This window comes from Macrotis lagotis, chromosome 7 (assembly GCF_037893015.1).
Source record: "Macrotis lagotis isolate mMagLag1 chromosome 7, bilby.v1.9.chrom.fasta, whole genome shotgun sequence".
Lineage (NCBI taxonomy): Eukaryota > Metazoa > Chordata > Mammalia > Peramelemorphia > Peramelidae > Macrotis > Macrotis lagotis.
In genome coordinates, this window is record NC_133664.1 from 209,814,400 (window position 1) to 209,829,928 (window position 15,529).

The window sequence follows — 15,529 nt, forward strand, 5'->3', positions numbered from 1 at the left end:
AAATTTGAACTTGATTTTCCTGACTCCAGGCCTACTGGACCAGCTAGCTGCCCCTATTGTCAGGTCTCTACTCAACTACTGGAGATAGAATTCGTATTCACTCCATTTGATGTTCATGAAGAACCATGGCTACTTAAGGATCTATGATTTGGAGTCTTAAAAGAGAGATAATAAGAGAGGTTTCTATTAAGTATAGTACATGAGAGATCATTTACAGTAGGTCTACTCCCCGGCTATGGTATTAGCTCAGAGGAGGAGGAGGAGGAAGAACAAGGAGTAGCTTGCTGCTCAAGTTCAATGTCCTTTCAAAAAAAACTTGTTCAAAACCCCCCACAATATAAGAAAACAATGATGAGCTTTATCATACCAAGCAATCTTACAATTGGGTAATCTGAAAAATAGAATTGGAGGATTCTGGAGCCTTAAATCATAACTATCTATGGTTAGAATTGCTGGTAATAAGGAGGTTGAGAGTGATGAAGAGTTAAGAAAGTAGGCTCTAATAAGGAACAATCAATGTTACAGATTTGTTAGATGTTTTTGTTAGATTTGTTAGACAATTTGTTAGATGACAGCAAGGATCTGGAATAAGATCTGGATGAAGAGAAAACTGCATCTTGATTCCCTCTGGGGATGAAGAAGTTGCCAAGACTACTTCAATCTAAAGCGGACCTTTTCCCAGACAAGTGGGAAAAGGATGAATCCAAGGGCTGCCCCTTTCCTGCCTAATATTTCAGTCATTGAAGCCTCAAATGAATGGAAGTCATCTGACATTTAAAGGTTGGAGACAGCAGCATTTGACCTGGGCTTTCATTTGGTTGTAGCTTGGGTTCAGTCTGAACCTGAAGATAATGATCCACTCAAAGGAGGTGCAAAAACTAAAGGTGCAGAAGTTACAATGATCACCATCATTTTCTTTTACTATAAAATGGAGAGCTTGATGACTTGGATGACCCTTCTATTTCTGCATACATACCTTGATCCTCCTCAGATACCTCGTTTTATCTAACTCCCATTGAGACAGGGGCTCTTTCACTAAAGGTTTGGACTAGAGACCTGATCCCCCAAATCCACTGGTGCTTGGTTCATAAAAAATATAGCCATTGGTCCTCAATCATCCTATGGATGATCATTAGTGGGCCAAGTGGGCTTCCAGTTGGTAAGGGCACACACTAGGACAGAAGTCCTTAACTTGGGCTCCATGAATCTGCTTTTAAAAAAAATATTCTGATGAATATTTTAATATAACTGGTTTCTTTCTTAAAGAAAACTCTAATATTTAATGTATTTAAAAACATTCTTGGATGAGTTCTACAGGCTTCCTTAGACTACTGTAGTCATCCATGGCACAAAAAAGGTTAAGGGTTTCTAATCTAAGAGATCCTGGACCATTTTAACTTTTCTAGGGAGTTTGTCAAAGTAGGCTACATCTGGAGATTCTCACTGAGCCAACCCAGCAATGGTTATTCCTACAGCTTGGTTGCTATAGGCCAAGTTCAATTACTCCCTTCTAGGGTCATTGTATTCATTTCAATCCCTCTACCCAATGGAAGGGTCAGATTGCCTTATTAGGATTCCATTGGGTTGCATCTGTGATCACAAAATATCAGTTTTCCATCCTCTGGCAGATGGAGAGTTGTAATTGCTGTCTATAATTGACCAAACTATTAGGCGGTACAGTATACCTTTCCTGATAGTTGAATTAGTTCCTGCCCTAATTCATGAGTAGATTTGGTGGTGATAAGGACAAAGTGTCTATAGACTGCCAAATAGGGGAAAGACCTGCATCTGACCCTTCTCTCTTGCTCCCCTTAGCCCTCCTCAGTCTAATAATTTCCAAATACTCCCCCTTCAAATCATCTCTTTGGGATCTAGGAATGTCCTGTTTCAGATAGGTCATTCAATAGAACAACTAAAATCATTGCCCAGTCTTTCTATTCAGTATGTAAAATCCTAAGAAAGGCAAAACACAGTAATGAGAATCCTTATGTTTTCCTTCTAAAATAACAGTCTCAATGCCCTATAAATTCCCTTTTAATTCTGGATCTATCATCCACCAGGAGCTGAATCCTACTCCCACTCATCCAGTAATAGGGATCTCCTCTCCCTTCTCAAATTTCCTGGGATATTTTACAGGTCTTTCCGCCACTTTCTTCTGCAGTTATTTGTGTACACATCTCTCTCCTACAAAGACTATAAGCTCTTGAGAGGTTTATTAGTTTTCTTTTTAAGTTCCCAGAGTCTAACACATAATTAATAAATAAAAGTTATAGGGGATGGGAGGTGGCAGAATGGTTTAGGTGGTACAGCTAAATTTGACACTGTATCAGACACTAATTTTAAAAAGACAAGTCACTTTTATTTCCCAGTTTTCTCATATGCAACAGGATATTGTGAATATGAAATAAATTAATGTGTAAGCTATTTTGCAAACCTTGAAGTGCTATAAAATTGTTACCTATTTTTAATTGAATTGTTGAACTGAAAGAAAAGTAGGGCAGCTTCATCAATTAACATTTGAACATCCATTTAGGACTTGGTATTATATAAAAGATATTACATAAAACAAACTAGTTCACATACTTTACAAGCTCACTGGTGAGCTTAAAACCCAAAATATAATACAATGGCTACTTCCCCACAGCAAGTCTTCCTTGCTATTCTAAGTTCAATAACTTCTTATTGACATCATTCTTTTAAAAATCGTTAGCATAATCTACTAGATCCTTGAGGGTAGGGTAGCTCCCCCAGGCTTTAGCACAGTGCATGGGCTGTATGGGCTATTTAAGGTTTAGTTCCTCTGTGTGAGGGCATGCTCAGCCCTTTTTCAAGGCTGATCATCCATCTCTGTTGCCCCCCCCCACCTCTGGCTCCAAGAAGCTGTAGAATTCATGGTGACCACCCCCAGGTAAACTACCTCAGCAGATGGGTTACACCAGGTTGAAGGTAACTCACAGGTCTTCAATTTTTGAGTTGGGAAGTGTCTACCCCAAGCATGTGAGGCCCTTCCCTGCAGAAGTTTCAAGGGGCCATGAAGGCAGCTCAAACAGGTGCCATAGGGCATCCAGAGCCATCATCAGTCATCCTGACTTTTGTCTTGCCACTGGATCTTCAAGGATTGGAAGACAGAGTGAGGCTGATGCCTATGTGCAACTGTTGCTTAAATCCAATTTACATGTGAGTCAAGCCATCACACTGTGATGTCACTGGAAACAAAGGACAAACAACATAGTGCATTGCATGTCAAGGAGAAAGAAATAAAACCAAGGACATATATAAAGAGACAAAGTTGATTGGAATGAAGATGGTTCAGGATGAAGAGAAATCAAGGACAGCAAAGAATATTAAAAGGTAAGTGGAATAAAGGGAAGGAAATAAGTTTGGAACAGATGGGAAAGAAGATAAACCTATTTCACTCTTATTTTGCTTCAGTATTCTCTCTCAAGAACCTAAATAAACAATGCTAAGAAAAACTGTAGAGCAAGTTAGGTGAACAAAGGTATGAAGCATTTACTTGCTAATGGGGGAGGGAACAACCTATTTGACTCTGGTATCAGAGAACCTGGACTCAAATCCCACCAATGACAATTACTTATGTGACTTCACTTAATCTTTCCTTGTCTGTCAAATAAGGGAATAAACTGAAATCTTGTCCAGCTCTTGATCTATAATCCTCTAAACTTGTCCCATTTATTTCACATCATCCCTCTTCAGGCACTGTATATTCCAATCAGGTTAGATTACTAAGGGTACCCAAAATTCTACATTCTAGCTCCAGACTCCAAAGCATCGTCGTACAAGCTATGCTTCCCCCTACCCCCAATGGCTGGAATATATAGCCTTCTCATTTCTACCTCCCAAGAATCCTTCCTTCATGGCTCAGCTCAAGTGGAACATAAGCCCTAGAAGGATTGGTCTATTTATGTATTCCTAGTACCTAAGAGTAGGCACAAAATATCAAACTGAATGTTTATTGACCAATTCTATGCACATTTTATTCGTCCCCCCTTCCTTCTAGCTGGATTTATTTTTTTTCCTTTCCTAGATGACCAACTGCATGACTACTAGAGACCCATTTCATCCTGTTTACAAGCACCTCTAATTCTGATTTCTATAGATCCTTTGTCTATATTAAGCCTGCAAGGGCCAATCTCACTCCATCTGTCTTGCTGTAGCTACTTTTCTTTGAGAAGTTGAGATATGAGCAAGGGGAAGAAGGGGAAGCAAAAAGGTTACATTAAGAATATATTGTATATTGTGATTCCTATTCCATTAGGTTCCACTATCTCCTTGTCATTCTATACTGTTTATATGGCAAACTTAAATCCCATTCTCAGTAGCCTCCCTTCAGATTCTTTCCATTTCCAAAATCCATCACCACCAGCATGAACAAAAAGAACCATCCATAAGGGTTCCCAGACAACTCTGGGAAGAAACATTAGTGTGGTAAAAAATGGGTCTACACAGGTCTGCCCCATGCTGCACAGTACTCAATTTGCATTTAGAAAAGTTTATGCCTGGCCAACCACCTTACAACAATGTCAGCGTCACAAATGAGAAAAAGTTTGTTCAGTTAGCCAACAAGTTATTTATTGTACAATGAATTATTTGGCGATAGTAACTAGAGAAAAGTGGGACAGTACCAGGTTATTTACATGCAGTGTATTCCAGACACTTTCCAGCAAAGAGGCAGTATCTTTCAGGAATGGTTTAGGTTTAGTCCTTCCTGGAAGCAGAGATAGGCAAGATGACCTCTTAAAATCCCAAGGACTCCCAACATTATGCCTTAGAACCTTTAACAGTAAAGCCAAGCCACTGGTACCAGTATCGGAGGCAGGGATGTGTCTGCTAGTGGACTGCCTACTTGTGTATGGTTCCAAGCCTTAGAACAGTACACACCCAATGATCCCAGTTCAATTCTTTGGAAACCACTCAATTCTTAAGGTGGAAACCACTGTATGTCTTTCAATCTTATCAACTGGGGGGTGGTGGTGGTGGTGGTAATATATTCCTCCACAAGTTTCCAGGTGAGGAGCTTTTTGGACCTTTTATCTACTTTTCCTTCAAGGAAACCAGCCTGCTGAATTCCATCTTATTCATTTTCAGAAACATCAAATCTCATAGTGGTTCTGAATTATTCTGAAGGAATAATTTCTATCAAGAGAATTCAAACCTCTATATATTTGAATGAGGTGGGACTAGAAATTACATGCTAGCAGCTTCCAAAGGAAATGCAAAAGAAAAAAATATCACAGTAATTTGCATTTAAAAGGATGCAGTTTTTCAGATCCTGAGGAGCTGTAAAGGTTTGATTTTCTAAGTTCAATAAACCACAGTGATCACAGTATTTGCATCTGACACTATACTGCAGCACAATCTTACAACTTTTTCCATCCAAATCAAGAAAAAACTACCGTGGTGCCACAGCACCAGGTGGTACAGGTACGCTATAGGTGTGGAATGAAGCACACATTGTCAGGTATAGCCAATACATTGGGGTTTTTTGCTTATCTCAAGGGGATTCTATTATGACAGGAGAGGGGAAGTCACTGAAATAACAATTTTAAAAAGGTGACAAAACTTTTTTTAAACTAATATAAGATTTAATTTTAAGGGTGCAACACCAATTTTTTTTTTTAATACCCAGGCTGGGGGAAAAAGTATGGCTAAGACAAGAATCAAATTTTTTTTGTAAACTCAAGGGAAACAGGGTCTTCCCCTAGATGTTTCATTCATAGCTTTCTTTATAGCTATTCATATGCAATGAGTGTATGTGTCCACAATTAGCACGTGAATATCCTCTGTATACATGCTCACATTTAGTCACTGGATCATAAGGAATACATTTAGTAAAATTTAAAGTGCTACATAAAAATGAGCTATTTTATATTCTAAGTCTCTATATAAATATAGCTACATAGACAACATGTATATTCATTTATGGAGGCAAGCTACACTTGAGGTTAAGGTTCCCTCTAGGTCAATCAAATGTTTTGAAGAATTATGGATTGTAGCACAGACCAGGGAGATTTAAAAAAAAAAGAGGGAAGGAATTCTATAAAGAACAAAAGAAATTTGGGCAGCAGAGAAAGGAAATTCTGAAAAATATAGTAACATAATACATTAGGAATTGATGAGTTTGAGAAATTCAATGACAGTTCACATACCCAAAACAAACATGTAATAACACAGAGGAAAAACAGTTCACTAGGAATTTTTAAAGAGGAAGGGTCAACACTAAATAGTTCTGCTGAGTTGGTTTTAGTTATATCCATTTCTGGGTATAGAGAAGATTTGAGATCCCTTCCATCCCCACTATTTTATGAACCTAGTAGAGAACAAATGTTTAAGTAACTCTGGGGGTGGCAATTTTGAATAAGATAAAGTGAATGGAAGGAAAGTTAAAGAATGACTCATAAGCCCTATAATCAAACTAGCAATGTCACACTGACAATGATGGTTATCCAGGGAAGCCAGTACTAAAGCAGAATACTGAATTAGCCTTCAGGCAACTGACAGATCAGACAGAAAAAAGGTTCTAGAGAGTTAACAAGCAATCAAGGGCAGGTTTTTTAATGTTTTTAAGGGGTGGCTAGCCTTAAGCAACACACTACAAGAGGGTTGGTGTTCAAGTCTGAGCTCTTAATGAATGACCTGGGCTAAGTTATTTAATCTCTGGGTCCTTTTTCACATCTTTCCATCTATAAACCTATGATTTTGTGCAAGATGAAAAATCTCACATGGAGGGGAGACTAGAGGAAGCCCTGGTACTTCCTCACAAAATGATAGTTGGTGCTGGAAGCCTTCCCCAACCTTTTTGTTTTGAGGGGTTTTTTTGCAAGGCAATGGGGGTTAAGTGGCTTGCCCAAGGCCACACACCTATGTAATTGTATGTCTGAGGCCTTATTTGAACTCAGGTCCTCCTGACTCCAGGGTTGGTGCTCTATCCACTGTGCCACCTAGCTGCCCCCCCACCCTGTCTTGATTCTACTGCCTTCCTTTTGATATTTCCTAGTTATCCCGTGTATACATGTAAGTATATATGCTTGCAATGCTGTCTCCCCTATTTAGATGGTAAGGCTTTTTGAGAGAAGAGGCTAATAATTTTTTGCCTTTTTCCAGCATTTGGCACAGTGCTGAAATATAGGAAGAAGCTGATTAAGTATGAATACAACATGTACTATTCAGGATAATAGAATTTTTGTAGCTAGAAGCTAGAAAAAAGCCCCATAGAGATCACTGTATATATGTCCTATACATTTATGTATTTCAACTTAATGCCTAGGACTCTAACTCCTCATTTGTACCCTTAGCAGCTTATATGATGGCCTAAGTATACTATAGTAGATAGTATTTCCTGATATTTATCACTAAATCCTTTACCTCACTTTAGAGATAAGAAAACCAAAATTCAACTCTCTTACCTCAGGGTATTTTTCATAACACAATTCTACAGGGGGAGAGGGGACCTGAAGTTAAATTTGCCTAAGAAATGGAAAAATCACCACTCTATCCTACAATCCAACTGGGCTTCATAAAACAGCCTGAAGATAACCAAATCATTTGGAGGGCTCCTATGATCCCCTCCTAAAGAATACACAGAATAGCCAGTTCTCTCAAAGGCTGAGGGTCCCTAGTGGGAGTAACAATAAGCTAGCGCTTAACTTACATAATGCTTTGAAGTTGCCAAGTTATCTCATTTGATCTCCAAAACCCTGAGATGGGTATCATTATTATCCCTATTTTACAGGTAAAAAAAAAAGTCAAGGTAGAAGTGCCATGGTCACTAACCATGTGAATTCATCAGGGTAGGGAAGCTGATTTAAATCCCTCTTCAATTTAGTAGCTTTCCTAAGTTGATCTAACTGGAAAACTTTATCACCTTACAGCCACCCTAGTGATGGTTTTCCTAAGCTGGTCCTTAAACAAAAAGGAAACTTAGTTCAGGCCAGTGAAGGTGTTTTTCTTTTTCACTAAATCTATATGATTTCCTTTGTCTAAGGAGCTCTTGATGAGTGGCTTCCAGAAATACCAGTTTAGACTGAGTAATCTTGTTCTTACATACCATTATACCACTTTGGCAGTCTCCTTACACCATTGAAACATCAAGCTTATCTGTAGTGAGGAGAGGTACTTGAACCTTGGCCTTCTGTGTTCACAAGGCCAGCTCTATAACCACTGTACCATGTTACTTCTCAATGTACTACTATATCAAGCAGGTTGTATTATACAAATTAAAATCTTCCCTATCAAGAGTTGGTTAAAAATACATTCAAGTGAGCAAATGGCTCTCTGCGGGTGTAATGTCAAAGGAATTCCAATGACAATTTTAGTCTACATTATGCATCTTATTACATGCTCATCAACCCCCTAGTATTGTTTGCCATTTGTTTCATGCATATATATATATATATATATACATACATATATATATATACACACCTCATTTCTCAATCAAAATGTAAAGTTCTTCAAGGCAGAGATTGTGCATCCTACTAATTATGCTTTCTACACAGTATCTAGCATAGTGGTAAGCCTTTGGAAACAATACATACTGACAGGAAATTTCAGAAGAAAAGTGAATGTCACCTTAAGAAAATGCAGGCACCTAATTATTACAATTTAATCTTTAGCAATTCCATTATTTCTCCTTCACATTTGTATCAGAACCCATGTCATTTCCTTATCTGAAAAAACTTTGGGTTTGAATCATTCTGAGATATTTGGGAAATTTCAGGGAATTTTTTCCTCTCCCCTATTTTCATGACTGGTATTAGTGCTCTAAGGGACAAAGTTTCAAAGAAACAGAGGTAGTTTAATATATACATGTTATCCTCTGAACTCTTTAGGTAACCAATCTATTTGTATTTTTGAAGACTGTTCTCAGTACAGTAACAGTTACTGATACCATCAGATTAGCTGACATTTCTCCTAGCCATAGAGTAAGTGAAATGTGGTTGAGCAACTTCTATTCATCTGTATCACAACAGTTTCTAGTATGGCTTTTCTCTCTTGCCCACTTTGTGTCTGACTACCTTACATGTTAACCATTACAAGTTGTATCAGTCTAGATGAGAATATAAGACACTGAATGCACATCAAATTTTATTTTCTTTTGCTTTTTATATATAATAATGTTTTCTATCACCAAATTTTTCCTCAGGAAACAAATGAATTGTGTTCAGATGACCAAGATAACAAAACAAGTCATACTTATTTTAAGGCACCAATAGCCCTGTTAAATGAGAGCCCATATTATATGTAAGTATTCTCCATATAATAAATCTCTAAGAAAATGTCCTACAACAGATTTTCCTAACTCTAAGTATACTTCAGCTACATAAAATAATTTTAAATTCTTTATTTCAGAGCTCCAGGGTAGAAGTGAAGGAAGAGGATTGAAAAGGAAGGTTGAGGAAGAATAAGGAAGATGAGAATGTAGGTAAGAGGAAAATCACGAGTCAGGTAGTTTAAAAATACCCATTATTCTTCCTCTTCCTAAGGCATTAAGGAAATGTAATTTGTCTTGGTTCAGGGAATACCCACATAATAAAATTTTAGATATTTTAAAGCAAGGCAAAGTATATGGTTGGGACTTCTGGCAGTAAATTTTTTGGACCCCCTAAAAATGTTTCATGGGTAGACAGTGGGACAAATTCTGCTCTCTAGGGAGAAGCTCTTAAAGGATTATTTATAGGAAGCAGCAAAAAATGTTTTGGTCTGAACCTGTGATTTCAAATAGGTACAAATAATTCCCTGGCATGGAAACTTTCTTTCACTGAGACAAATAAGAAACAAGTTTTAGAAAGTTGCCTTAGGCTCTAAGTTAGAATTGCCCCCAGTAAAATAGCTATTATGTATCAGAGGCAAGATATGAATTCAGAACTATCTCCATGTCTGGACCTGGTTAAAAATTTTCATTTCTATTTTTTAAATCTTTTTTTTTCTTGGACTTGTGCTTTCATCAATGTGAGAAACCCAAAATATGAAATCTCTTCCCACTCATCTGCAACAAGAATTGCCTTGCAAATGAAGGTTATATGACTTACCCTCGGTCACATGACTAGTAATGTGTTAAGAGGCAGAACTTGAACACAGGTCTTCCCTCAGCCTTGTACTCCCTGTTCTGCAGTGCCTCTCATCAGCAAAAAATAACAAATGCATAACTTCGGAAAATGATGAAAATAACAATACCCTTACTTTCTTTCTAATCCCAAACTGGAAACACCCAGTTAGAAGAGACTTTTATTTTTATTTCCCATTGCCTACTACATTATCTTGCCCAGAACAAGTAATTAAAAATATCTGTTGAATTGAAAAAGATCAAAAAATAACTAGAACATTAGAGAATAAACCAAACCAATCATTACAGGTGCAAGTTTCTAAATATGTCAACAGCTGACTTTTTTTTAATAGTTTCACCTTAACACAACTTTCAGCCCTCAAACTCTGATTTTCATCAACCCTTCAAAAAATGTTAACTTATCAATCATATTCACTAGGAATGTAATTCCTAGTTTCTTTCCTTTATTTCCCCAAATAAAGGTTCCAGATCTGGGATTAGATTTCTTCTGAACTTTCAACTTCCATACTGTATTGTAACAGTGATTTAAAAATATTTCTTATCTCAACAATTTAACTATAAAGTCCATGAACCTTGCACATGGTAGGTGTTCAAAAATGTTTTTGTTTGAATGAATTGAGATCTTGTTCAATTTCAAGTACTAGCTGATTTACTCAAACTTAATTCTTGGTTAGAGAAGAATCCTTTTAATGTACTGCTTTCCATCTAAATTCTAAAGTGTATAATAAAAATAACAAACAGAACATTTACAAAAGTAAGAACTGATGCAACAACTAAAATCTTATCAATCTGATATGCCCATCAACCTTCAGTGTGTTTTTTAACTATTATTTTCATTTAACTCCCCTTTCATCACTTTGCATAACCTTTGTCAAAATGGTTTGCAATGACATCTGCCTTTGAAAAGGAATAAACATGCAAAACTTCAACTATGATAAACTGCCATTTTCTGTTGGTAACCATTTAAAAACCAATCAAAATATCACAGTATCTATAGTGTTGAGGAATGAAGTTAAGCTGTAATGTCAATGAGTAGTTTTTTTTTGATATTATGCTTTAGAATACTACAAATATCTTTTAACTTTCACTTCCTTTAAGCCTCTCAAAAATTGCAGCTTGGTATATCAACATTAATTTTTAACCTTACTTTTTGTTTTCCAACCCAACCCTGGAGATCTGATCTGTAAACTAATTAAGCTAAACTCAGATTTTACTTGAGTGATAATCTCACAATTCCAAATGAAGGCATACAATTTTTTAAAAATTGTAAACGTCAAATGATGTCTCAGCCTTTTAGCCGGTTCAAGGCTAGTTTGTTTCCTGTGAGTTTTCTGAAGGATATCCCCCAAAACACACACACACACACACACACACACACACACACACACACACACACAAATACCTAGGGACAAAAATTATGCTCTAGAAGCCACTCTTATTGACCCACCATTTAAAGGCCTCAAAACTTTATCAAATACTATACTAGACATTTTTATTGTTTGCTTCAAGGAACTGATTTCTAGAGAGCACTACAAGAGAAATCAAAGCAAATTGCTCAATGATCATGGGAGTACTTAAATCTTTTTTTTTTTAACAGAGGGCCACAATAATAAAAGGAATAGGTAGGATTTCTCTCATAGACTCAGTTCTCAGAATGATTTTCTATTCTTGTCTTCATTAATCATATTCTATTTATTCCTCTCTATCATTAAAGCAGTAGATTGATAGCCTATAAACCCATATTGATAACAGAGGGGAATAAAACTTATGCACTTCATGTATGAACTAACAAAAATATCCATGTGTTGATGATTATTAAATTCATAAAATGTTTTTAAAAATAAATATTCACCTATTAAATCTTGAACCACAATTATATTTTCCTTATTTGGTGTTGATAAAACCTTAAAATATGAACTGCTATTAATTCACAAGATTAAAAAAATGGTGGCATTAAGGAAAAAATGACTAGGAAAAAAGGCATGCAATGGAAAATGTACTCATGGAAATCATATTTTGTAAAATTTGTTTCATGTCATTTTATGTTGACTCAAATAATAACTGAACAATAGTGGCCACTAGCTTCCTATTAAACAAAATGAGGCAAAAATGGAGGAGTTTATAGCTCTTTTAAAATATCATTTAGTTCAATTGCTGAAATGTCATAAATCATTACTTTAAGGACACAGAGAAGAGACGCAGAACAGTCAAAGACAAAAAACACTATTTTTAGTAAGGATTTTTTTTTTGTTTTGTTTGTTAAATCTCAGCTCATCTTCTATGTAGACTCTGTTCTACAACTCACCTATCATCTGTACAAGAAATGAGAACATAGTGGAAGGGGAGACAATACAGCACCCTGGCCAGCTTCAGACATTCACATACAAAACAGCATAGACTAAAATGAGACCAGCACTTCCCCAAAGACAGGGACAAATCCCAACATATGAAGAAAATGTAATTACCTATTTGAACACAGGCAAGATGATGGAAGGTCTAGTTAGCCTAGCTTGGGAAAAGGTGACTGCTTACTCCTTGTACTACAAGGAAGGAATGAAGGTCCTTTTTAAAAAGCAAAAAACAAACAAAAAAAGCCCCCAAATGGGTTTTTGATGGTGGAAAACTGTATGTATGTTGCTGGTAATAGTGGTAAATATATTTATATATGTATATTAAAAAAAGGAAAAATAATCTATTTATATAGAACAGTCAGTAGTCAGAGACATTTAGAAAAAAGTAAAAACAAGTTCTTTTCTTTAAAAATGGATTGACTAAAATGACCTCATCACCTAGAGGTACCATAATCCTACATCTTCTGTCGAAGCCAGGGCATGACTCAGTATCATCTGGTGCTGCTTCTGGGCCAGAATCTGAAATAGCCAGTGTTTAGAACAGTAGATTATGGGTCAGGACTACAAGGTGAGCAGTTATATGGTGGTCTTGCTTATGATCATGCCTAAAGCCTGATGATGGCAGGAATACTTGTAAAAGATGTTATCCCAAAAGCATGCACCACTGTGGCTCTGCAAGACAACCCATCTGGACTTTTTTTTACTTTTCTTTGTGTGGAATCCTGGGTCCATGAAGTTGTTCCTCTCCAATATGTAGGCCCAGGATACTGGGAGTCCTCAAAGCCAGTCTCTGTAAGAGAAGCTGCTGCTCTTGGAGGAATTAAGAAATGCTCTTCTTTCCAAGATCCAACCTAACCAAACATCTGAATTGCGATGGTAGTCTCCAAATCCGGTGGTCTGCCCCAGCTGAAGGGAAGCTCCAGGTTTTCTTTTTTGGTAAAAACACTAGAAACTGATGCTTGCAATATGCTGCTTTTCCATCTGACTTCTAACAGAACCTGCAGATCTGCCCTCCCTTCACTAGCTGTTGAATATAGAATGCTTAGAAATAGTGGAAGGGGACTAAGGTATTCTGACTGCTATCTTGCTGTCCCATTCAGGCAGACCCAAGGCACTCTGGTTTCATACATGCCTACAAATAGTGCTGCCATTAGGTTGTGAATCTCTAGCTAAATGCCTACAGGACCCAAGCCAGCTCCATACCTCGGCTCTATCAGCCACCCTACCACTCAATCAAGTCTCTGAACACAATGCAGGACACCACACTCACGAGAAACACTTCAGTTAAGATAATGGCTGGAATACCAAAGAAGACATCTCTGCATAGCTGGGCTGGTACAGTATGTGGCTCACACAGTCCCACTGCATAGAAAAAGCGAAGAGGGCTTTCTCTGCCGTAGGCCATTTGTCTTTGGAAGCAACAACTCTGAGAAGATCCAAACCACCCTCCCTTGATGAAAAGGGTCTCAATGTGGTCCATTTCCCTCATGTTCTAAACTAACCAAGCTTCTGCTAGCTGGCCTCCTTCAGTTCCTCCACTGGTAGCTTGTAGCTCATTATGAAAGAAGGAGGTTGTGCCTGTCCTGGGCTACTTGGCCCCTGCTTCTTTGCACAGTTTATACAGATGTAATCTTCATTTTCTGCCATTTCGGGAGAAACACCCACACAGACTTGATGAAACCACTCATCGCAGCCACCATCACACTGTACCCAGTCTACCTGTAGGAGATAAGATTGAGAGGGCTTTAGGACAGTTAGCTATCCCTAGGGTGAAAGTAAAGTCAAGGCATAATAAATAACAGCTTACTTTTTACATATTGTTTGCAAGTATTTCTCTATTATTTATATCCATTACCTCATTTTATACTCACAACAATTCTGTGAAGTTAAGTGGGACAAAAGCTAACCACACTTTTCAGATAAAAAAAGCTGAGCTTTAGAAAGGTTAACTAACTTATCCAAGATCAAGTGGTTGGTAAATGGCAAAATCAGAACTTAAAACCAGGTCTTCAGACTCCCAAGTTCACGTCTATCATCTATTTACTCTACCAATGGCTTCCAACCTGTGGGGCAAGATCATGTGAGGAACTTCAAACATTGCAGAGAGTCCAAGAACCCCTAAGCACACTAATGTGACTTATCTTCATTTAGCTCCATAAAAACAACTTTGTCTCTCAACACACACACACACACACACACACACACACACACACACACACACACGCGCGCGCGCGCGCATATGGAATATATGTTCCATGTATACTCAAACTTCTCCAAATGTACAAATTCTGTACATTTATAATAAAATACAAATTTATGTAAAAAGCATTGCTGAGGGGCAGCAAGGTGGCACAATGGATAGAGAGTACTAGCCCTGGAGTCTGGAGTAACTGAGTTCAAATCTGGCCTCAGACACTTAATAATTATCTAGCTGTGTGGCCTTGGGCAAGCCACTTAACCCCACTGCCTTGGAAAAAAAAAACCCAAAATAAAAAGCATTGCTGTAAATGACTATTTTCTTTATTCAGTAATAACAATATAATTGATATTATATGGGCCAACTGCAAAATTTGACATTAAAAAAGTGTCCTTTATTCTCAAAAGCAGAAAACCATTCTCCAAAAAAAAAAAAAAAAAAAAAAAAAAAAAAGCTGCTTAAGTTACACTGGTGGAATAACTGAGATGCCCACAGTCAAGAAAATTTCTATTTCTTCTTTTAAAAATGTTGCTATAGGGGGCGGTTAGGTGGCACAGTGCATCTAACACTGGCCTTGGAGTCAGGAGTACCTGAGTTCAAATCCAGCCTCAGACACTTAATAATTACCTAGCTGTGTGGCCTTGGGTAAGCCACTTAACCCCATTGACTTGCAAAAAAAAAAAAAAAACAACCTAAAAAAAAGTTGCTATGCTTTTGTTTTTCCATGAATATGTCTTCAGCACCCAGCTGGCCTTCACCAGGTCAGTCTCTCATAACACCACACTGAGTACTAAAGTGGCATTTATGGTTTTGTCTTAAAGATCTCTTTCCAATTCATAAAATTTCTATTTCCTTGGCCCAGTCTCTGTCAATTTAACAGAACTATCTACACCACTA

The 15,529-nt window shown here is 37.4% G+C and overlaps 2 protein-coding genes across 4 annotated transcripts in view; both read right to left on the minus strand.

Moving 5' to 3' along the window:
- Positions 1-10,110, minus strand: part of SLC6A13 (solute carrier family 6 member 13) — an 81,798-nt gene extending 71,688 nt beyond the window's left edge. The window contains exon 1 of the mRNA XM_074194691.1: positions 2,918-10,110. The gene's annotated coding sequence lies outside the window, so the exon portion shown is untranslated. The remainder of the gene's footprint in view (positions 1-2,917) is intronic.
- Positions 10,111-11,422: 1,312 nt separating this feature from the next.
- Positions 11,423-15,529, minus strand: part of KDM5A (lysine demethylase 5A) — a 117,454-nt gene continuing 113,347 nt past the window's right edge. For 2 of the 3 annotated variants that reach the window (XM_074194689.1, XM_074194687.1), the window contains one exon: positions 11,423-14,178. In XM_074194689.1, the coding sequence (XP_074050790.1) occupies positions 13,948-14,178 (231 nt within the window). In that variant the 3' untranslated portion in view covers positions 11,423-13,947. The remainder of the gene's footprint in view (positions 14,179-15,529) is intronic. The other variant, XM_074194688.1, reaches the window with a different exon arrangement.